Raw genomic sequence first — 23549 nt, forward strand, 5'->3', positions numbered from 1 at the left:
CCAGAGCCTTCCACACAGACCCCCACTGGGAACAGTTGGCACATTGCAGCCCAGGAAACATGGCCTGGCCTGGGAGATAGGAGACCTGGGTTCTGGGATGCCCTGACCTTGCGAGCTTTCTAATCTTGGGCAGTTCAACACACCTCCCTGGCCTCGGTTGCTTGAAAAACTCAGACTGGATGAGCCCTCAGGTCTTTCAGACCTTCCATACAAACATTTATGGAAGGCTTAGGTGAGTCGGCACCAAGGGGACTGTGGAAAAAGGCCCCACCTGCATTCCGCACTTGGAGACCTCAAGGCCCACCTTCTGCTGCAGGATCTCGGAGACTGAACCCCATCCCCTGCCTTCGCAGGATTGGCTCTTTCCCGGCCTGAAGACTGAAGACGCCTGCGCTCTGACCCTCCTCCCTCTCCAGACTCCCTGGGAGTTCCCTGGCCCTCCCCAACTCACAGGTCCAGCCCCACTGCTGGGGTCTCTGACGCCTCTCCCCTCCCCACTCCACTCTCCTCCACTAGAGTCAACCTTAGCCTCCATTAGGGGCCACCTGCCCAGTCACCAGCTCCAGCCCACAAAACTGTTCCCCTCCACCTAAATTGGAGTTTTTGCTCCAAACCATCTTGAACCCAGAGATGAGCCATCCATCCAGAGGCCTCCAGCACTGCCTGGCAGCCTGAACCCCCATCCGTCATCTTCATCCTTGGGGGCCCATTTGGAGGCCTTCGAGTGACAGCCAGGTCCTTGGGCAGCATTCTGATATTTTAACACCTGTGAGAGGCTTTGTTTGACCAAATCTTTTCAAGTAAGGGATCCTCAAGGGAAAATAAGTCATGAAGCATGAGGCTTCCCTGGTGGTCCAGTGATTAAGAATCCACCTGCCAATTCAGGGAAATCAGGTTCGATCTCTGCTCCAGGAAAATCCCATATGTCTCGAGGCAGCTAAGCCCCTGGGCCACAACTACTGAGCCGGCGCTCTGGAACCCGCAAACTGCAACTATGGAGTCTGTGTGCTGCGACTACTGAAGCCCACTTGCCCTAGAGCCTGTGCTCTGCAACAAGAGAAGCCACGACAATGAGAAGCCCACGCACCACAACCAGAGAAAGCCCTCACACAGCAGCAAAGACCCAGCACAGCCCGGATTCTTTACCAACTGAGCTATCAGGGAAGCCGCAGCACAGCCAGTAACAAACAAATACATATTTTTTTTAAAGGTAAAAGTCTTGAAGCATGAAGGGTGGCTATGGATCCCCAGGAGGGCAGGGCTAGGCTGAGGGTAGGACCCAAAGTAGGATGGATAAGGTGAATGGTGGGAGGATACCATCCCTACACACACACACACACACACACACACAGCCATAGACTATCAAATGTCAGTGGGCCTTAGAGCTTCTACTCCAGTGGTGGTTTACAAAGTGGGAAGGAGAGGATAGTTGCTCCTGGTTCTGGCGCCCCATCCCCCACCCAGCCCTCTGATCTACTTTCCCAGTTGCGAGGTTCTCACTCACCTGCACATTAGAATCCCGGGAGCTTTCCTTCCCAGGCCCACCCCAGCTGATCAGAATCCCTGGGCTGTGACCTGATATACTCACATCTAAAGAGCTCCCCATGTCAGCAGCCCAGGCTATGCAAATGCTTGATCTAACCGAACCAACTAGCATCTGAACAAACAACAGCACTGTTGTTCACTCGAGCCCACCTTTGCTCTTCAGTTGGATTATGTTCATCTCCGGATCTCCTCTTCCCACCCCACCAGCTTTTATATAAAGGATATAAAGGGAAGGAACGAGATTTCTGAGCACTTGCTTTGTGCCAGATGGTTTTTATACCCACTCTTATTTCATCCTCACAACAGTTTTGAATAGTTGGTGTTCTGATCCCCATTTATAGATTAGAAAACTGAGAACCAGAGGGAAGAAGTCACCTACCCAGGGTCACAGTGAATGAGTAGAGGAATAAGGATTGGGTCCCATTCCAAAGCCATGGGATTTCCCAAGGCTGAGTGCAGAGACACACCCATGTCAGCAGCAGGTCCCTCGAGCTCTGTCCTGAACCCCACCTCTTCAGAGAAGCACCCTAAGTCAGAAACCCCAGGTACCAACTCATCCCCCATCTTGCCTTGATTTCCTGCGCGCTGTTTTCCAGATCCACAGAATTGTCATCCAGGGAGTTGACGCTGTAGGGGAGACAATGGAGCTCAGATGGTTGGCAGGCCCAATCCAACCTGTCTGTGGCCAACAACTTCCACTACCACCAAGACCATCACCACACCATCACCACACCATCACCACACCATCACTGTCACTTCACCCTTCCCCGCACCATGACTATTACCACCAACCAGCCTGGCTGCCAGGGGCACTGCTCACCTGATGTGGTCCAAGTCGCTGGAGGAAGAATGGGACTCAAAGCCCAGGTCCTTGGCGGGGAGGTTCAGCATGGGATTGGCCCTGGAGAGAAAGCCCAGTCCAGTAAACATGGGCTTAACCACCCCATGGGGCCTCTTACCCACCCTTTGGTCCCCACTTACCTCTCAGTGTTGTACATATTAGTCCCAGGGATGGCAGAGCCTGGGGGCATCACCCCCACCGCTGTCTTCCGGGCCTCCTTGGCAGCTTTCATAGCCCGAAGCTTCCGCTGGTAGCTATGGGGAACCCAGAATGGGAGGTCATCACTTTCCCTATTCACTACTGTGTGCCCAGCACAGACCCTGAGAGTGTGATTTCACAGCAACCTGGCTGGTGTAAGGTTAGCTCCATCTTACAGAGCTTAAGAATCACAGAAGGAAAATCATTGCTGAAGACCACACAGCTGATCAGTGGCAAAGCCTAGAACCACACCCAGATATGGCTACTCCCCCATATGCATTAGAAAGGGGGAAAGAAGCAGCATTTATTAAACGCATAGCATGTGCCAGTGCCCCTGTCCCCGAGTCAGGCCACTGCCAACTCACTGTCACCCTCAGGCATTGGCAGCAGCAATCTTAGGAGGGGTATGTTGGCATAAGTCCTTTTGCAGTTTGCTGCCTTAGAGCCTGCCTTAGAGCCTGTAGACTCCAGGACTGGGCCGCCTCAGGCCAAACAACTAACAGGAAGGGAGCACCCCACCCATCAGCAGAAAATTGGATTAAGGATTTACTGAGCATGGCCCTGCCCAACAGAGGAGACCCAATTTTTCCCACAGCCAGTCCCTCCCATCAGGAAGTTTGCACAACAAGCCTCTTACCTTCTTCCATCAGAGGGCAGACAGAAGAAGCAAGAACTACAGTCCCACAGCCTCCAGAATGAAAACTATAATCACAGAAAGCTAACCAAAGTGATCACATGGATCACAGCCTTGTGTAACTCAGTGAAACTATGAGCCATGCTGTGCAGAGCCACCCCAGGCGGACGGGTCACGGTGGAAAGTTCTGACAAAACATGGCTCACTGGAGAAGGGAATGGCAAACCACTCCAGTATTCTCGCCTTGAGAACTCCATGAACAGTATGAAAAGACAAAATATGAATAACACTGGAAGATGAGCCCCACCAGATTGGTAGGTGTCCAGAAAGCTACCTGGGAAGAGCGGAGAAATAGCTCCAGAAAGAATGAAGACGCTGGGCCAAAGCACAACTGGCACTCAGCTGTGGATGTGTCTGGTGGTGGAAGTAAAGTCCAATGCTGTAAAGAACAATATTGCATAGGAACCTGGAATGTTAGGTCCATGACCATGGATGTGGTCAAGAAGGAGATGGCAAGAGTGAACATCTGATTTTAGGAATCAGTGATTTTAGGAATCAGTGAACTAAAATGGATAGGAATGGGCATATTTAAGGGCAAGAATCCCTTAGAAGAAATGTAATAGTCCTCATAGTCAAAAATGCAGTACTTGCATGAAATCTAAAAAAAAAAAAAAGAATGATCTTGGTTTGTTTCCAAAGCAAACTATTCAACATCACAGTAATCCAAGTCTATACCACAACCACTAATGCCACAGAAGCTGAAGTTGATCAGTTCTATAAGGACCTACAAGACCTTCTAGAACTAACTAAAAAGGGTGTCCTTTTCATCATAGGGGACTGGATTGCAAAGGTATGAAGTCAAGAGATACCTGGAGAAACAAGCAAGTTTGGCCTTGGAATACAAAATGAATCAGGGCAAAGGCTAACAGAGTTTTGCCAAGAGAACACACTGGTCATAGCAAACACCCTTTTCCAACAACCCAAGAGTCATCCAAGAGATGACTCTACACGTGGACATCACCAGATGGTCAATACCAGAATCAGATTGATTATGTTTTTTCAGCCAAAGATGGAGAAGCTCTCTACAGTCAGCAAAAACAAGACCTGGAGCTGTGGCTCAGATCATAGGCTCCTTATTGCAAAATTCAGGCTTAAATTGAAGAAAGTAGGGAAAACCATTAGACCATTCAGGCATGACCTAAGTCAAATCACTTACGATGATACAGTGGAGGTGATGAGTAGATTCAAGGGATTAGATCTGGTAGACAGAGTGCCTGAAGAACTATGGATGGAGGTTTGTAACACTGTATAGGAGGCAGTGACCAAAACCATCCCCAAGAAAAAGAAATGCAAGAAGGCAAAGTTGTTGACTGAGGAGGCCTAACAAATAGCTGAGAAAAGAAGAGAAGCTAAAGGCAAAGGAGAAAAGGAAGGATATACCCATCTGAATGCAGAGTTCCAGAGAATAGCAAGGAGAGATGAGAAAGTCTTCCTAAGTGAACAACACAAAGAAATAGAGGAAAAAAGTAGAATGGGAAAGATTAGAGATCTCTTCAAGAAAATCAGAGATAGCAAGGGAACATTTCATGCAAAGATGGGCAAAATAAAGGATAGAAATGTCAAGGGCCTAAAAGAAACAGAAGAGTTTAAGAAGAGGTGGCAAGAATACACAGAACTCTACAAAATGGTCTCAGTGACCTGGATAAGCATGATGATGAGACCACTCACCTAGAGCCAGACATCCTGGAGTGTGATGTCAAGTGGGCCTTAGGAAGCATTACTATGAATAAAGCTAGTGGAGGTGATGGAATTCCAGCTGAGGTATTTCAAATCCTAAAAGATGATGCTGTTCAAGTACCGCACTCAATATGTTAGCAAATTTGGAAAACTCAGCCACAAGTGGCCACAATACTGGAAAAGGTCAGTTTTCATTCCAATCCCAAAGCAAGGCAATGGCAAAGAATGTTCAAACTACCGTACAATTGTGCTCATTTCACGCGCTAGCAAGGTAATGCTCAAAATCCTTCAAACTGGGCTTCAAAAGCATATAAACCAAGAACTTCCAAATGTACAACCTGGTTTTAGAAAAGGCAGAGGAACCAGATACCAAATTGCCAACATCCATTGGATCATAGAGAAAGCAAGGAAATTCCAGAAAAACATCTATTTCTCCCCATTAACTAGGCTAAAGCCTTTGACTATGGATCACAAAAAACTGTAGAAAATTCTTAAAGAGATGGGAATACCAGACCAGCTTACCTGCCTCCTGAGAAACCTATATGCAGGTCAAGAAACAACAGTTAGAACAACGGACTGGTTCAAAATTGGGAAAGGAGTACACAAAGGCTGTATATTGTCACCCTGCTTATTTAAATTATGCAAAGTACATCACGTGAAACGCCAGGCTGGATGACTCACAAGCTGGATTCAAGATTGTTGGGAGAAATATCAACAACTTCAGATATGCCCAATGGCAGAAAGCAAAGAGGAACTAAAGAGCCTCTTGATGAAGGTAAAAAGAGGAGAGTGAAAGAAAGATGGCTTAAAACTCAGTGTTCAAAGAATGAAGATCATGGCATCCAGTCCCATCACTTCATGGCAAATAGATGGGGAAAAAGTGGAAATAGTGACAGACTTTATTTTCTTGGGTTCCCAAATCACTGTGGACAGTGACTACAGCCATGAAATTAAAAGACGCTTGCTCCTTGGAAGAAAAGCTATGACCAATCTAGACAGCATATTAAAAAGCAGAGACATCACTTTGCCGACAAAAGTCTTGTAGTCAAAGCTATGGTTTTTCCAGTAGTCATGTATGGATGTGAGAGTTGGACCATAAAGAAGGCTGAGCACCAAAGAACTGATGCTTTTGAACTGTGATTCTGGGGAAGACTCTTGAGAGTCTTAGAATGCAAGGTCAAATCAGTCGATCCTAAAGAAAATCAACCCTGAATACTCATTGAAAGGACTGATGTTGGAGCTCCAATACTTTGGCCACCTGCTGCAAAGAGCTGACTCATTGGAAAAGACCCTGATGCTGGGAAAAATTGAAGGCAGGAGGAGGAGGCAACAGAGGATGAGATGGTTGGATGGCATCACCGACTCAATGGACATGAGTTTGAACAAACTCTGGGAGATAGTGAAGGACAAGAAAGCCTGGGGTGCCACAGTCCATGGGGTTGCAGACAGCCAGACAAGACTGAGTGACTGAACAACAACAACATATGCCAGATATCTGCTGGTACGAGATGCACATGGATCCCTGAAATGATTTGGGGAATCTAGCATCAAGCCTATTTTGCATATGAGGAAACTGAGGCTTGGGAAGGGGAGATGACCTACCCAAGAGATCCTAAGGAGTCACTGGGGATTTAATACAGATGTTCCTGACACCTAAGCTCCAGGTCTTTCTACCCCTAGATATCTTGGGTGGTAAGAGAGGGGAGGTTTGAGACACAGAGGATGATAGGAGCAGCACCTCTTCTGGGTACACATGATGATTGTGCTAAAGATCACAATGGCCAGCAGCAAAGCCACTCCCAGTCCTATGGTGACGTTGCGGAGTGTGTCCTGTGACTCTGACTCTTGGTTGTCCTGGGAGCCCTGGAGAAGAAGCAGTGTGATGGGAGGAGGCTGTGGGGTCAGTCTCCCGCCTCCCTGCTCTCCTATTACCTCTGTCCCACCAACACTCACCAGTACTACCAGCCCCAGCTGCAGCAGCTGCGTCAGGGAGTCCTGGTCATTCCGGATCATCCTGGCCACAAAGCCCCGCTCAGGCCCGAGGGACATTGGCATCCCCCAGGCTTCTTGCTTACCCTCCTGCCCACCCCAAGGGCAGCCCTACTCACATATTCAGCTGGTCAAGGGTCAAGGCTGACCCATTTGAGAAGACAAAATAGGCATCAAGATAGGAACGTCCTCGGGCCCTGGAATGGGGCAGAGGTGAAGCCCGCAGCCCAGGACCACCTGGCCACACCCCTACTGCTGATCCTGTCTTCCTCGCCCCATCCACCGAGTGGGCACTCACCGAACCTGGGAGTCTATGTCCTGAATGTTCACAATGTAGACAGTAGTCCTGGTTGCCTGAGCAAGAGCCCTGCAAAGAGGGCAGATGTCACAGAGGGTTGGGGTAGGGGCCTTAGCCCAGGCCTGTGGCCAGGGCTCTGCAGTGAAATTAGGGATTGTGTGAAGGTCACCTCCCCTGGACAGCTCCACTGGCTAAGCAAGTAGCACTCTTGTGCAAATTAGACAAGGAAGCCCCTTCCTCTGGGACCGGGTTTATAGCTTAGCAAGCAGAGTGCCCTTGTGCAGTGCACTGCCTTTGCAACTATATGTGGCAGCCCTATTTAGGCCTGTCTCTGCCCAGCCAACGATAGGCTTCTGGGCACATGCAGAAGGGAAGTGCCAGTACAGGTATAGGGTCAAAGACAAGGACCAGATCAAATGTGGGTCACGGACAGGGTTGAGAGATATTCCATTCAGATTTCTATCAGGGACTAGGCTCCCAAGCCCTGTTCTTCCCCACAAGCCACCCGCCCCCCTGGCTCCTGAGACCTACTCCTTAATCTTTTCCGAGTTGGCGCCCACCTCCTCCTTGTTCAGTGAGAACTGCAGCCTCACGCGGTAACTCTGGTCCACGGTAAAGAGCTATGGGAGGGGGACATGGGGAAGATGAGACGCAAGGGACCCTGGAGTGGCAGAGGGCACTGGGAACTGAGACAGAACCTAACACTCACGTTTAGGGTGATTCTGGCTTCCTGGGCAGGACCCTCAGAAGGGCTGTCTTGGGCCTTGACCGTCACTTGGTAGGTGCCTTGGAGAGTGGAATCAAGGCTGGTCACCAGGCTACGGAAGGTAGGAGGGCACCACTCAGTTCTGAAACCCAGGCTGTAGTCCTCTCAGAACCCCCTTGGACCCCTCCTAGGATGGGGAACTCACTGCCCTGAGGCCCCGCTTGGCTCCCCCACCCCTGTCCAGGGGCTGCCCGCAGTTACTCAATGTTGCCAGTGAACACGCTGGCCTCCGAGGAAGTGGAGACCCGGAAGAAGCCCTGAAAAGGGATCACGGCCCCATCCTTAGCAATGAAATCCACTTGAAAGATGGAGAACAGGATGGCTGCGTTGTTCCCTGAGTCGTCATCTCTGGCCTGGGAGCAAGACAGAGTGAACAAATTGTGGGGGCTGGGCCAGGCCAGGCACGCCTCCAGCCCCAGCAGGAATCTGAAGCTAGGGTAGCCTGGGAGCCTGGCCCTGCCATGACCTCTTTTGGCCTTCCCCAGGCCACTGACCAAGTGCTTTAAACAAACAGTGTTTGAATATGTCCCTGCTTCAACTCAACAGGTCACTGCCCAAGTCTCTCCCAGGTAGAAGGTCACCCTGGGAAGGTTCCCCCTCTCACTGCCACACACGCACAAGCCTAGGGACACTCAGTTGTCCTGAGCACCTACTGTGTACCAAGCACCTTCCCCCAGACCCCTCCTTTCAGCACTCGCTAACAGGAGTATGAATTCCCCCAGCGGACCATGAAATGAGGCATTTTTATTCATTCTAGTGCCTTTCGGAGAAGAATACGACCAACACACAGAGCCGTGAGGCCACTGATGTCACTGTTCAGGATGAGGCTAAAGCTGGTGTTGACGTTTCAAAAGGGAGTTGATTTAAAGAAAATTGTTCAAAGCCAGGGCCACACTCCTGACGTTGGAATGAACGTCTTCAGCCAGGGCTGAAGACTGGAAAACTGACCCTTTGAGCCTAGAAAGAACCTAGAGAGGAAGAATTGCATGAGTGCTAAGTGGCTTCAGTCGTGTCCAACTCTGCGACTCCATGGACCGTAGCCCACCAGGCTCCTCTGTCCATGGGATTCTCCAGGCAAGGGTACTGGAGTGGGTTGCCATGCCTGCCTCCAGGGGATCTTCCCAACCCAGGGATCAAACCCACATCTTTATGTCTCCTGCATTGGCAGGCGGGTTCTTTACCACTAGCGCCACCTGGGAAGGCCCAGAAAGAGAGAATTACTATTCCCCTTTTATGGGAGGACACTGGGGTTCTGACAGAGACCTGTCTTCCCCAGGGCACACTCGGCTGTAAGTGGGGAGGGCCAGACCCATCCATCTCCACACCCATGCCCTTTCCATAACTCAAGGAGGGCCACCCACATATAAAACTCCTGAACCCTAAGGAGTCACTGCCAAGAGCTGACAGCTTCTTGTCTGGAAGGGAAAGTGAGTTCTTAAAAGGCACAACAGCTCCCCAGCTCAGTTAAAAGGCCTGGCCAGACCCAGGCCCCAGGGCTGTGGGGGAGGCCTCAGCCCCACCCACTGCGGGGACAGCTACCACCCTCTAATATAAACACATCCACTGCTATAAAAATTGAAAGCATTTTTGCAGCTTGCTCTGGAAATTATTTAATACGAGGAACTTGTTTAATTTACAGTTATTGTGATTTCTCTGTAATAGTCCAGAATTCTGAAGAAAAGCACTGCAAGTGGTTTTTAGGGTCATGAATTGTTTATGAATACCACACTTAACAATTAATGGAGTTTAATGATATCAATTAAGCAGGTGCTTCATTTCCATCCCAGAGAGTTAATACATTTTCTTTCTAGTGTCTAAACACTTGGAGGATGGCTGAAAGACCCACAGGCCTAGGCCCTGTGTCTCCTGGGGCTGATGTGACTGACAACGGCTGGAGCCAGGGACTTACCCGGACGGACGCCACCTGCTGGTTGGGCATGACGAGTTCTGGGATGATCACTGCAAGTGTAGACAGGAAGAGGTCAGTGGCATCAGGGCCAGTGCCCCCTGGGCCAACTGCTGACCATAATAAGCCCAGCTCGGGGCGCATCCCTCCAAACCTGCCCTTAAGCTCTCTACTGCCAGACCCCCATTACAGCTACCCCTGAGCCGCTAGTTAGCAGGTCCTCCACCCCCCATTGTGCAGATGGGGAAACTGAGGCCAGAGAAGGAGGGCCGGGCCCAGGGTCAGATGTGAGTTGGGACAGAGATAGAGTGAAAACTCGGGTCTCTCCTCCTGTTGAATCCCTGAGAGAGAGACAGGGCTGGAGGCCTTCCTCCCTTTCCAGAGGCACACCTGGGGTCTGAGCAGCATCTGTGGGAGTTGCCCAAAGGTAGTTCTGGCAGAGTACAGTGTGGGTGGGGAGGGAGGGGCTTGCAGCTTACCAAAAGTCTTATCCTCAGGCAGAAAATAAGGCGCGTTGTCATTCACATCCTCGATGGTGATGGGGAGGCTTCCTAGAGGGAAAAGATTGGCTGGCTTTGGTCTCTAAGCAAGACTTGACCCACAAAGCCTGGTCCTCAGGCTTGTTCCCAGCAGCCTCCCTCCCATGCATCACCCACGGTCAGACCGCTCCCCTACTAACTCAGTCTCCTCTGGCCTGTGTAGGAGGGAGCATTCTCCCCAGACCTCAGAGAGGATAAGCAACTTGTCCAAAGTCACACAGTGAGACCACTGGGCCAGGACTGAGCCCAGCCCAGGTATGTCCCACCTGGCCACAACATTATTCTGGCCCTGGTTAGCTGTGTAAGCTACATTATTGAACTGCCCGTTCTGTACCTCAGTTTCCTCATCTATAAAATTGGCTAGGGATCACCTACCACATGGATTGTGTGGGAGTAAAATGGTGAAATGCTTGCAAGGTGCCTAGCATAGGCTGGGCTGTAGTAAGGATTCAATATATGCTGGCTGTTGATGTGACTGTTATTGCTACTTGGTGTCAGACATGGGATCTGAGCACACACGTGGCTCTGAAGTCTCTTTACACTGCCTCTCAGCATCACAGCATTAAGTGCTAAAGTCCCTTGGACAACACAGAGATCAAACCAGTCGATCTTAAAGGAAATCAACCCTGAATACTCGTTGGAAGGACTGATGCTGAAGCTGAAGCTCCAGTATTTTGTTCATCTGATGTGAACAGCCAACTCATTAGAAAAGACCCTGATGCTGGGAAAGATTGAAGGCAGGAGGAGAAGAGGGAGTCAGAGGATGAGATGGCTGGATGGCATTACCAACGCAATGGACATGAACTTGGGCAAATTTGGGGGAGATGGTTAGGGAGAGGGAGGCCTGGCATGCTGCAGTCCATGGGGTCGCAAAGAGTCAGACACGACTGGGCAACTGGACAACAACAGCATGCCAAGCACTGCACTCAATGCCTTCCATACATATTCTCATGTACTCTTCATAGGCAACCTACTACCCAACTCCACTTGACCGATGGGGCAACTAAAGTTCTGGGCAGTGTCGTGACTTTCCCAGGGGCACAGCTGGCCGGGGCTGGAGCCAGGATTTGAACCCCGACCTTACAAATTCCAGTCCTTCCCCACAGCCCCTGTGTTGCAGCCTGCTGAGCCCTGCAGGCCAGGCTGCCTCACCATTGTCACTGTAGGCCTGGAAGCGGGGGTCTGTTGTGAGGTCATAGGCCCGCACGACCAGCGTGACCAAGTCACAGGCCTCATAGTCGATGGCCTCGCTCTGGTTGATGATCACCGAGCCGTTGGCCAGCACAGAGAACCAGCCGTGGCACAGGCTGCCCACGTCAACTCCAGCCTTGGTGCAGATGACATTCACGAGCTGTACCTCCACCTGGGACATGGTATCCCTGTCCTGGGCCACCACGTTGACCAGAATGCCGTGCTGCGAGCCATTCTCGGCCACCCGGATGCCCTGGAGCGAGGCTGAGTCCAGGGTGGGTGGCACGTCATTCACGTCCTCCACAGTTACAAGGACTTCTGCTGTAGTCTCACGCCCCTGGGCGTCCGCGTTCTCGGCACTCACGATCAGACTGAAGGAGGCCTGTGTCTCGTAGTCCAGGCTCACATCCAAGGGCAACGAGAGGCGGCCCACTGCCTGCCCAGACCCCAGCACTGAGCCTCGGATCATGAAGTTGTTGGCGCCGCTCCCTGACAGGCTGAAGCTGATACGATTGTTGGCTTCCGTTTGGTCTGCATCCCAGGCCTCCACCATGCCCACCTGCACTCCTGTGGATGAGGGGCAGAGTGCAGAAGGACCCCCGGCCTGGCGGCCACCGGAGGCATCCTCCATCCTCACCCACCTTGGGGGCCTCAGGCCTGCCCTTGACTTACCCAGGGAGCCCCAGGGAGGACTTACCTGGGTCTCTCTCCCTCACTGAGAAGGAATATCTGGACTGGTTTAAGATGGGCAGATTATCATTGATGTCCTGCAGACAGAGGCAGTTCTGAGCCCAGGGAACTCAGGCCCCCAGATTGGGCCTCCCCAGACATAGCCTGAGAAGCTAATATTTCCCCTGACCTGCGGTCCATTCTCTCTGTCCCTCTCCTCAGACAGCGCTGCCCACTTCAGAAATGATGAAACAGACTTGAGGACAGAGCTAGCCCAGACCCCACCCCCTGGGGCTCCCAGGTCCACGGCAGGCCCTCTGAAGTTGGGTGCGCACTGTGTTTCCCTGCCCACCACTCACAGCTGTCTCAGACCCTGCTCTCCAGAGGATGGTTCTGCATCCCCACCTGTGTCCCTGCCTGGCCCAGCTTGACTCCCCATCTCTCGGATTTACTGTTTTGGTCCCAATACCACCATGATCCCACAAATACCCAAGTTTTTCCTGGTCCCCTCCTTCCTCCTGTCCCTCCTACCCTTGGTTGGCCCCACCACACTCGCTCTGAGCTCAGGTGGGGAGGCGCTGGGGGCATATGCCAGGGCTGGACCTGGTCCTGCCCTCGGATGCCCACTGCATTCTGTTCTCGCCTTCCCTTTCCAGTGGCCTCTCTGGTCACCCATGCAGAGTGCTGCTCCTGTGTCACAGCATCAGGCCAACTCCGCCTGCACCTCCTCCCCTGACGCTGGTATACTGAGTGCTCTTGGCTCTCCGGGTCCTTCCCCAGGGCGGCTCATGGACTTTTGCTTTGGGCTTTTTCTAAATAATGGTAGGACGGACATCTTTGAAAACCAGAGCCCTCTCCTTCTTAACCAGGTGGAATTTCTGATGGAGATTTCCCAGAGATGGCATCACTGCCCCATGCCCATGGCCAGCTGCCTTCTCAAGGTCGTCCTCACAGGAGGAGCTACGAGCACAGCTCCAAGTTCAACCCAGCTCCATCTCTTCCTCGTGTGTGACTCTGACCTCTCTGAGCCTCAGTGTCTTTATCTGCAGATTGGGGTCATCATCCCTACTCACAGGGCTCATGGGTGTGAAAGAACCCTGATGGCTCAAGAAAGGCAGTTTTGCTTTTTTTCCTTCTTTATGGCCTATTGCCCCTGACCCCCAAAGACAGCTGGTGAGACCTCACCTGGCTTCTGATATCTTCTGTTTCTGTTTTCCCTGATATCACATTCTGACCCTTGTAGGAAAGTGTCACATCCCAACCCAGTGGGAAACAAGACTGCTGTGTACAGTGGTGCAGGCTGTGCACTGCAAAACCCAAGGGGGTGCCAACTACATCGTGGACATAAGGTGCTTGTGGCCGGACAGCAGCCTTAGAACCAGACTGAATTCAAAGCCCCATTCTGTGACCCAGGCAAGCTACTGAACCTCTGTGCGCCTTAGTTTTTTGATCAATATTATGGAGTTAACCCCCGCTCCCTCACAGAGCCAGGTGTGCACTGAGTGTTTTCTCCAGGCTGGGCATTCTTTGCAACACTTTCCATTTATTAACTCATATTATTTTCATCCCCATTTTACAGATGAGGAAGTTGAGGACACAGGGAGGCTGACTGATTGCCTAAGGTTACACAACCAATGAGCCAGGACTCTAACCCATCAGCTTGGCTCCAGAACTCTTTTACCCACCATATTGCAAGGGCAGAAATGTGATTTGAGCTGGGAGGAGGCAGAACAGGCCGCCTTCTCGGGAGCCTCCCAATACGGGGTTCATCCCAAACCCCGTCCCCAGCTGAGCCGGGCCTTACCTCCACGGTGATGGTGACACTGACTGTGGTCCAGAGGGCAGGTTCGCCAGAGTCAGACACGTTCACGCTCAGCACGATGCGGCCCCCCAGAGCAGGGTCGATGGCCTCTCGGTCCAAGGGCCCCAGGTTTCTGAGAATGCCTTTGTCGGGGTCCACTGAGAAGTTGTGGCTGAAGGGGCTGGGCAGGAGGCTGAAGTGCAGCAGGCTGTTGTTGGTGTCTGGCTGGTCATTGTCGTGAGCCTGGGCAGGTGAGCAGGGTTGGGATGCCCGCCATCAGGTGCTTGCCCACCCATGGGCCTCCCCCTCCTAAAATCAGAGGGCTTCTCCCCAATTCCCAGCTCCTGTCTCCCAGCTAAGAGGACAGGACCAACAAGAGTTTGCAAGACCTTCTGAGGTCTTAAACACTGAGGTCATTCCTTCATCCCACACATGTTTACCTACCACATGCCCAGCCCTGTTCTAGGTACTGAGACTAGAGCTGTGATCAAGACAGTTCCCGTATGGAGCTGATATTCTAGCGAGGTGAGAGGTGTGGGGGCAATATACTAAAGACAGTCAAACGTAAAAATTAACCAACAGAAGTAAATGTAGGGGAATTCCGTGGTGGCCTGGTGGTTACGATTCTGGACTTTGCCTCCCGGAGCCCAGATTCAGTCCCTGGCTGTGGGGGTGGTAGAGGGACTGAGATCCTACAGGCCACGTGGTGCAGCCAAAAAAGTAAGTGTGAAGTCCAACAAGATTCTGATTCATCATGACTACTTCAGTGCTTTATTATTTTTTTTAAGTAGCTGAAATTCTTCACCCAATCTGTGTGTGTGTATTCCTGTCCTGCCAGGCTCCTGAGCACATGCTTGGTGTGCCTTTAGGGTGACTGGGCACAGAGAGCCCAAGAGGCTCTCCCCTGCCATCAGGGCTTTGCGCTCACACACAAATGCCTTCGACACCGTGTCTGCTTGACTCCAGGTCAGGTTGGTCCCTCCGCTGGGCTTCCCCCACCCCTGTGCCACCTTCCATACAGCACAAATGACACCCTTGCGTGATGGTCTGCCACCCTCTCTGGAAGCAGGAATTATAGTGAATTCATCTCGGAGGACCCAGGGCTCAGCAAAGGGCCTGCTGCATGTAAGTGCTCAGCAAATGTGGCTTTGAATCCAGAGCTGGGCTAGTCTGACTTGGACCCAATTCTTTCGTCTCCTCCCTGCATACTGACACCTTCAGCTCTTTTTGTTTTAGATCTGTCGGGTTCTTGTTTATGAAATGAAAAACTCTGGTTGTTCATCCCTCAGCACTCTGAACTCAGGCCGGCTGATTCGCCAAGCACTTCTCAGGGCTGAAACCGGGCACTGTGGTTCGAGCAGCATATCTGAGATGCTCCTGCCCCCAAAGAGCTCTCAGACCAGGGTGAGAAGCATTGAGATGCATGCAGAAAGACCCAGGTTTCAGCACTGCCACTCACTGGCTGTACAGCCACAGGAGAGTCACTTAACCTCTTTAAGCCTGTTTTCTCCTTCCGTGAAATGGGGACCATTAGAGCAGCTACTTCACAAGGTTATCAAGAGATCAGGAAACCACAAGCCCCAGAAACATGGGAGGGCCCCGTGGCCACATGATTGTCATTCTGAAGACTTTGTTTCCTGCTTCTCACAAGACGTCCTTATCGATGATTCGGTGCAGGAGCTTCTCCCCAGCGTTCCTCTGGAGCCAACAGTTGGTTCTTATCTCCTCGTCTCTGAGAACCTGGCCACTGGTCTCATTTCCATTTTTGCTCTGGCCATTATGAAGCTCACAACTGAGTTTTCAGCCCTCTCCTAGCAATTGTATGGCTTCGGGTTTAACCCAGCCTTTGTGCTTACACCACCTGGTAGCTCAGATGGTAAAGAATCTCCCTGTGATGCAGGAGGCCTGGGTTCAATCCCTGGGTCAGGAGATCCCATGGAGAAGGGAATGGCAACCCACTCCAATATTCTTTCCTGGACAATTCTATGGATGGAGGAGCCTGGTGGGCTACAGTCCATGGGGTCACATAGAGTTGGACGTGATTTGTGTTTATTTTCTCTTTTTCTTCATTTCTTTTATTATACTTTTAAATCTAAGCCACCCAAATCCTTTTTGGAGTGAGGCCGGGACCTGCATTTTAAAGAGCAGTGTGGTTTTTGAGGGCTTGCTCTGTGCTAGGCAGTACTTTATATCCTTTATGACCCTGGGAATAAGGTCTATGATTGACCTTATTTTCCAAAGAAGAAATGGAGGCCCAGAGAGACTGAGTGACTTTCTCAGGGCCACACAGCAGAGCCCAGATTCCAGCACAGGGCCAACATGACCACAGAGCCAGGCTTGGTGCCCTGGGCCTGTTCCCTCCGCCCACCAGTTTCAGGCTGGCTCGCACCTGGATGGTCACGGAGACATTTCCCTCCTCCTCCTGGACAAAGATGTTGTAGGAGCCGCTGACCACGGGACTGTTATCATTGACGTCTAGCACGTGGATCTGTAGCGTGGTCGAGGACGACAGGTTCCCGCCGTCCGTGGCCTGCAGCGTGAGGTAGTACACAGCCTGCTTCTCCCGGTCCAGCAGCTCGCTGTTTCTCACCGTCACCTTCCCCGAGTCTGGATCTACTGCAAAGATGTCCGCCCTGCAGCCAGATGGAGCGAAAAAAGATGCAGGATGCCCACTTCAATTTGAATTTCAGATAAACAATGAAAAGTATTTTAGGACGTCCCATGGAATATTTGCAACCTACTTACACAACAACAACAAAAAAAGGAATAATTTATTTATCTGAAATTGAAATGTAACTGGGTACCCTATATTTTATCTGGCTCCTCTAGCCCCACTGTGAGGCAGAGAGGCGGACCTAGGTCCCCCTTACCACCTGCCCCGCTCCCATCAGAGACATTACCCGTTCCCTGGAAGCAGGCTGTAGGTGACGCGGCCCCCCTCTCCTGTGTCGGGATCGGAGGCCTGCGAGGCAGAGAGACAGGAAATGGGACACTGAGCAGAAGCCATGCCCTCGCTGCTGACTGTGTAATTGATGAGGACAGGGCAGCTTGCTTCCTGAGCCAAAGGGAGAAGCCCCTGACTACTCAGACTGACACGCTCATCCTTGCACACTCACATGTACATGCACGCTTGCTGGGATCCGATGACCCCAGATGATGCAGAGACTCTGGCAGGGCCAGCCCCAGGCCTGCCCATCTCCACGCCTCTCCCAGCCCAGTCCAGCCCTGTCCCGTCACTCACGCGGATGCTGTCGGTGACAACATAGCCGACAGGACTGTGCTCAAAGACGCTGAGGTTGTACATGCTGCTGGGGAACGTGGGCCTGTGGTCATTGGTGTCTCGAAGGTGGATGGTCACCGAGGCGACAGAGGCATTCCCGCTGACAGAGTCAGTGGCTGTGACCTAAGGACAGAGGAAGAGCCAGCGGCGTGGGGGTGGGAGCGCCCCATGGCTGGCTCCCCTGGGCCGCCGAGCACCGCTCACCTGCACCAGCATCACAGACTGCCTCTCGTAGTCCACCAGCGATGGCTCCCTCACCAGCACCTGCACATCCACTGAGCCCGCTGCCCGCTGCGGGGAGACGCTGAAGGCTTCGGCATCCGGGCCCCCCAAGGTCAGCAGGAAGGTGCCGTTGCTGCCCTGTAGAGGTGGGCTGTAAGTAGGGACCCCCGTCCTGCAGTGTACCCTCCTGCATCTTTCCCCCAATCCCTAGCCACAGACCCTGGGAGGGTGGACTGGTCACTAGTCCCTGTAGATGTGGGCTCATCAGAAGAAGACTTCCCTGAGGCACTGTGGGCCCCAGCCTGGGCTGCAGAGCCTGGACACACACCACTCACTCCCTTTGAGTCTTCTGTACGAGCCACCCTCCACCACGCACTCCAACACCAAACACCATCAGTGCCCAACATTCTGCTCCATACCCTCTCCACTTAATGCCGACCATAAACTCCACACACCACCCAACCACCACCACCACCCAAAATCATCCTCCACTCAACACTTTGTATCAACTCATTGTCACTACCACTGTACTTATTCAGCATTCAGTACTACCCAAATCATCCACCACTCAATCCCAACCTCTCCCAAGAATGCCCTCCAATTTGACACCCATTTAGAAGCATCTGTGCTCAACACCTCCCACATCCCCCAATATCCAATACCAGCTCCCCTCAACTTCACCATCTACCCATCACTACCCTCTACACACCACCACCGAAAGTGACATTCCACTCAACATTACCCAGCATCCTGCCTTTCCATTCCCCACCACTGAGCTCCACCCTGAACACAAGACCTCCCACCAGCTCAGCATCACTCAGAAGTTCCAAATGTCATTCAAACTCTGATTGTCACCTCCACGCATGGTTGGCACTGCTGTCACCCACTGTGACACTGTGTACCATGGTCGGTGCTCTGCTGGTCACTCGCCACCTCCCCTCCCCAGTGATCCCCCATCATCACTTCCGCCCACCCTGCCTATGATCTGGGTGCACCTGCCTTGTCTGGGTCATAGACCACCATGGTGAGGTCCTCAATGGGGATGCGCGTGGAGGCGTGCTCATCCACGTAGCCAGTGAAGTTGACTTGAGTCTCGTTGGGAGTGAATGCGCAGTCTTGGAGGCTGCAGTTGTAAAACTCAGGTACGTGGTCATTGACGTCTGTCACTCTCAGCGTGACCCATATGCTCGCCTTGGCCTCCTGCCCATGGATGTTGGGGTGCGTCTCGGTAGCCTGAGAGCAGAGTTGAAGCCGGAAGGCAGAGGTCAGAGAACCAGCATTCTGAGAGAGCTGAGATCAAAGGTCAAAGTGGGGGTGCAGAGAGTGGGGGTGCAGAGAGTGGGGGTGCAGAGAGCGGGGGTGCAAAGAGGGCAGTGGCCCCCTCACTCACCGTGACCTGCACTTGCACTTCCTCATCCTCCTCTAGCAGTTGCTCTCTGTCCAGGGGACTGTTGACTGTGATCAGCCCATCTTGCTTGCCAATATCAAACCAGCCAGGCCTTGTGGAATCTGGGAAGAAGCAGCAGGAGCAGCTCCTTCCGGTGGCTCTGACGGAACTCCCCACCCCTTCCCTTGCCCCAGCCCCAGCCTGGGGACATCCCGTTCTCACTGGAGATGCTGTAGATCACAGGGTCATTGATGCCTCTGTCACCATCCATGGCCTCCACCTTCAGCACCGAGGTTCCCTGCAGGGAGGCACGGTCAGTAGCCAGACCCTTTCCCTACCACTCAGCTCCCCCCAGGCCCTCCCCCAGGTGCCCAGCATACCTGGGGTGTATCCTCAGCCACGGAGGCTGAGTAAAACTCCCTAACAAACTGGGGGTCCAGGTCTGGCTTGTCGATTACAGAGATGGACACGAAGACAGATGAGGAGCACTGGATGATGGTGTGATTGTTGTACAGGCCGCCCGAGTCCTGCCGGGAGACAGGTCTCCATGAATCTGGGCCTCGGGTCCCCATGCCCCCAGCTCCCACCAGCGCCCCTACTCACACAGGCCTTCAGCTCCAGCTGATAGAAGGAACTCTTGCTGTTGTAGTCGAGGCTGCCATTGAGGATGATGGAACCATTGGGTAGGACCCTGAAGAGGTACTCACTGCCTTCCGTGGCAGGAATGACCTGAGGCATAGCACAGTCAGGCCAGGCTGCCCCAGGATGGCTCTGCCCCTAGGACCTGCTCTCAGAGGCCTGGGGTCGAATCCTGGCTTTGCTCTTGACCTCACCAGGTCACATAACCTCTCTGATTCTCAGTTTCTGCCTCTGGGAAATGGGCAAGATACTGCCTCAGCACTCCAGGTGAAAGGGTGGGGAGAAGGGTTCAGTCTGCAGCAGATACCCTTCTTAGGCGACTGGACCGAATGGGGCCAGAGGGGGCCAGAGGGGGCCAGAGGATGGTGTGGGGACCAGGGCTGGGCCATGGCAGAGCTCCTGGGCTGGAAGGTCCCTGCAGGTTGTGTGGGAGATGCTGCCCCCTGGTGGCCACGAGGAGCGGCAGCGCCCACACTCCCACGTGGACCATACACTCTCACCTTTTCTATGGAGTATACCACCGCACCGGCCGAGCCTGTGTCTTTGTCCGTGGCCTGCACAGATAACACCAGGGAGCCCACCGGCAAGGTCTGTAACAAAAGAAAGTGAAAGTGAAGTCTCTCAGTCGTGTCCGACTCTTTGTGACCCCGTGGACTGAGGCTCCTCCATCCATGGGATTCTCAAGAATACTGGAGTGGGTTGCCATTTCCTTCTCCAGGGGATCTTCCCGACCCAGAAATTGAACCCAGGCCTCCTGCATTGCAGGCAGATGCTTTAACCTCTGAGCCACCAGGGAAGCCCCTCTAATACAAAAGGTTTCATCAACTCTGAGTTCCAATCCATTTTCTTCATGCCCAAGCACATGCCCCCCTGGAGTTCCAGGGCCCACAGCCCTACCACGGGGATAGTGACAGACCTTCCAGAACCTGAAGCCCAGTGTTCCACAGGTGGCCCCCTTTTCTTCGCCCGGGCTGGGCCTCTTGGGGCATCTGTACATCGGCAGGAAGCAGAGTTCCCACTTCTCCTCTCCCTGATGGAGCCCCCTCACCACATGAACTAGCTTCTGATTTGCTGAGCCCCTCAGGGCCAGTATAAATGATCATTCCAGAACTCAGGTTTTGCCACTCCCCTGCTTAAACTTCCCTGTGGGTTCTCTGTAGCCTCCAGCCCAGGTTGCAGACAGTACTCTTCAGAGCTGAAAGTTTCTTTCAGATGCCTTTGCCCCAGGACCTGGCCACACACTCACTAATTCCACAAGGTGGCCAGAGAGATCTCTGAAAATCCTGAACCAGACCACATCACTCTCAGGTCAGGTCCACCTCTCTGACCTCACCTGTTTCTCACACTCCATCTTCCATCCACAGCAGCTTTCTAGCTATGCCTACAACACTCCAGGCTGATTCACACCTCACAGCAGTTGCTATTCCCTGCCTGGAAAATCCTTTTCCTGGAGCAGCCCAGGGAGGCTCCTTGACATTTAGTTCTGCTCAGGTGTCACCCACCCAGAGAAGACTTTCCTGACTGGCTCAACCTAAAAGCAACCCCTTATGCTCTTCATTGAGCACAACACCTCTGAAATAATCCTATCTGCTTAATGTTTTGTTCATTAGTGTCTGTGATCTTCACTACAATGTGAGCTACTGAGGGTGGCAACCAAGTCTATCATCGCCAGATATCTTCAGCACCAAGGACAGTGCCAGACACATAGTAGGCATTCAGTAGAGCCTGTTGAAGGTCTGTCTGGATCTCACCAGCCTCTTGTCTGGCCTGGGGGGTAGGGCACACCTCTCAGGTCTTTGAATCCACGTAGCAATGAAGACTCAGGAGTATTGTGTTTCCTGCTTGTGGACGACTGGAGAACCTCCTCCCTGCCCATGCAGTTCAAGTCAGGCTGTCATCCTTGCTAAAGGGGAAGGCCTATGATGCAGACTTTGACAACTGGAGCATTCCACACCCCTCAACTGCATGCATGCTAGGTTGCTTCAGTCATGTCTGACTCTTTGTGACCCCATGGACTATAGCCCAACAGGCTCCTCTGTCCACAGGATTTTCCAGGCCAGAATACTAGAGTGGGTTGCCATTTCCTTCTCCAGGCGATCTTCCCGACCCAGAGATCAAACCTGTGTCTCTTACATCTCCTGCATTGCAGGTGGATTCTTTACCACTAGAGCCAGCTGGGAAGCCCAGTGAACAATGGTGGCACATGCACGTGACCCAAAATGGGTCAATGAGAATCAGCCCTGGGGTGTTGGTTGGGACCACTGAGAAAGAGACAATCTGTGTTGCAATTCAAAGCCAGTGGGATGTGAGCCTGGAGCTGCTGGGGCACTTTCATCATCACGAGAGAGAACTTCTCCCCCAAGCCCAGGATGAAGGCAGCAAGAGTCACAGAGGTGCAAGGCGGAGAGAAGTCTCTTCTTGATGGCTGGCTTGAGTGCCTAGATCCAGCCATGTTTGAAGCCAGATAGACCATTCAAATGTCCAGACACATGAGAAAATCAATTTCTTCCTCTCCACCTGGGATGATCATAACTTAAAGAACTCCAATCCAGTGTGATGGATTGAAAAATGTTGCTGTAACCATTGTACATGGGGTTACATGCAACCCCCTGAATTTGGTTCCTGCGGCTGCCCCTTCTAGGAGGCACTCTTCCCAATCCTGGATGACCTGCTGACTGTCTCTGGTCCTTCCCACTCTGAGCAGATTTATAGGATGCCTGCATTCTATACACCCACCCTGGTAAGGCAGATGTTACCTCGCTGACGTTGGCGGAGAAGCTTATGCTCTGGAAAACAGGCGCATTGTCATTTCTGTCCTCTACGATCACCTGCATTTCCCTCTGCACCTGCAAGTCAGAAGCCCAGGTGAGCCAGAAAACGTGGGAGTTTGGGAAAACAAATTCAGAAGTGCCTGGACAGGAATGCAAGTTGGCATAGCGTCTCAGGAGAACAATCAGGCAGTGTCTGGGATGACTCTCTATTTGATACCATTTCAAATGCCGGAAAAGTTGCAAGTACAGAACAAAGAACTCCTGATACTCTTCATGCAGATTTACCCCTTATTTAGTTTCTCTCTCTCTCTTTCCACATGTTTGCTGAACCACTGGAGAGTACTTTAGGTCATTTAAGAAATCTAAAACACAGCAGTCTTATTACAAGAATCTTCCTTTTAGCTTTGTTAGCCACAAAATAAAGCTGTGAACAACCTAAGTGTTGAGGAGACCAGCTAAGCACCATGGTATGTCCCACACTGGGCCATAGACATACAGGAAATGGGAGACTTGTGTGCAGATTCAGAAAGGCTCCAAAGCTGATTGTTGAGTGGACAAGTCAGTGCAAGACCATACAGGCAGTAGGATTCCATTCGGGTTTAAGAAAATACACCGAAAACTACAATCTTTCTTCCATGGATGCATATATGTATGCCAGTGCTTAGCGAGGGATAAGAAACAGTGACGGTGGATACTTTAGTTGGGAGTGGGTTGGGAAGTATTACAGAGAGAAAGTATCTCTCTTATAAAGTATTTATGAATATCCAAGTCATCTTTTAATGCGTAGGTTTTAAGGAACAGGTCATAAAGAGAAAACCCCCAACTTTCACAGACACAGACGTAGCTGTATAAGCGTGGTAATGAGAAACATGAACACTGAGACCAGCCCATTAGTCAAAGGAGTTGAAAATGATGATCTCAGAGGAGAGAAGGTAGGGAGTTATTTGGCATCTGTTTTCTTATTAATACACATATTAATATGAATTAATAATGCAATTCATGATAACAGTAGATATACAAATATACAAACAGTATATCTACAAACAGTAGATATGCAAAATAGATACACCATATATATATATAAACATATGCATATAATTAAAGCAAATTAATAGTAAATACTAAAATCTTGGTAA

General features: G+C 51.7%; 1 protein-coding gene across 1 annotated transcript in view; it reads right to left on the reverse strand.

Annotated features, from left to right (window-relative positions):
* Positions 1 to 23549, reverse strand: part of CDHR2 (cadherin related family member 2) — a 44780-nt gene that overhangs the window by 1153 nt on the left and 20078 nt on the right. Inside the window, exons 6-31 of the mRNA XM_027546907.1 lie at positions 22399 to 22488; positions 20143 to 20232; positions 19607 to 19732; positions 19384 to 19530; positions 19226 to 19301; positions 19007 to 19125; positions 18616 to 18849; positions 17599 to 17754; positions 17356 to 17517; positions 17015 to 17076; positions 16504 to 16747; positions 14118 to 14357; positions 12342 to 12411; positions 11606 to 12211; positions 10394 to 10465; positions 9918 to 9967; positions 8210 to 8361; positions 7952 to 8060; positions 7774 to 7862; positions 7243 to 7311; positions 7064 to 7141; positions 6909 to 6969; positions 6694 to 6818; positions 2527 to 2640; positions 2366 to 2446; positions 2115 to 2172 (exon numbers count right to left, since the gene is read on the reverse strand). Coding sequence (XP_027402708.1) covers positions 2115 to 2172; positions 2366 to 2446; positions 2527 to 2640; positions 6694 to 6818; positions 6909 to 6969; positions 7064 to 7141; positions 7243 to 7311; positions 7774 to 7862; positions 7952 to 8060; positions 8210 to 8361; positions 9918 to 9967; positions 10394 to 10465; positions 11606 to 12211; positions 12342 to 12411; positions 14118 to 14357; positions 16504 to 16747; positions 17015 to 17076; positions 17356 to 17517; positions 17599 to 17754; positions 18616 to 18849; positions 19007 to 19125; positions 19226 to 19301; positions 19384 to 19530; positions 19607 to 19732; positions 20143 to 20232; positions 22399 to 22488 — 3480 coding nt within the window. The remainder of the gene's footprint in view (positions 1 to 2114; positions 2173 to 2365; positions 2447 to 2526; positions 2641 to 6693; positions 6819 to 6908; positions 6970 to 7063; positions 7142 to 7242; positions 7312 to 7773; positions 7863 to 7951; positions 8061 to 8209; positions 8362 to 9917; positions 9968 to 10393; positions 10466 to 11605; positions 12212 to 12341; positions 12412 to 14117; positions 14358 to 16503; positions 16748 to 17014; positions 17077 to 17355; positions 17518 to 17598; positions 17755 to 18615; positions 18850 to 19006; positions 19126 to 19225; positions 19302 to 19383; positions 19531 to 19606; positions 19733 to 20142; positions 20233 to 22398; positions 22489 to 23549) is intronic.

This window comes from Bos indicus x Bos taurus, chromosome 7 (genome assembly GCF_003369695.1).
Source record: "Bos indicus x Bos taurus breed Angus x Brahman F1 hybrid chromosome 7, Bos_hybrid_MaternalHap_v2.0, whole genome shotgun sequence".
NCBI lineage: Eukaryota > Metazoa > Chordata > Mammalia > Artiodactyla > Bovidae > Bos > Bos indicus x Bos taurus.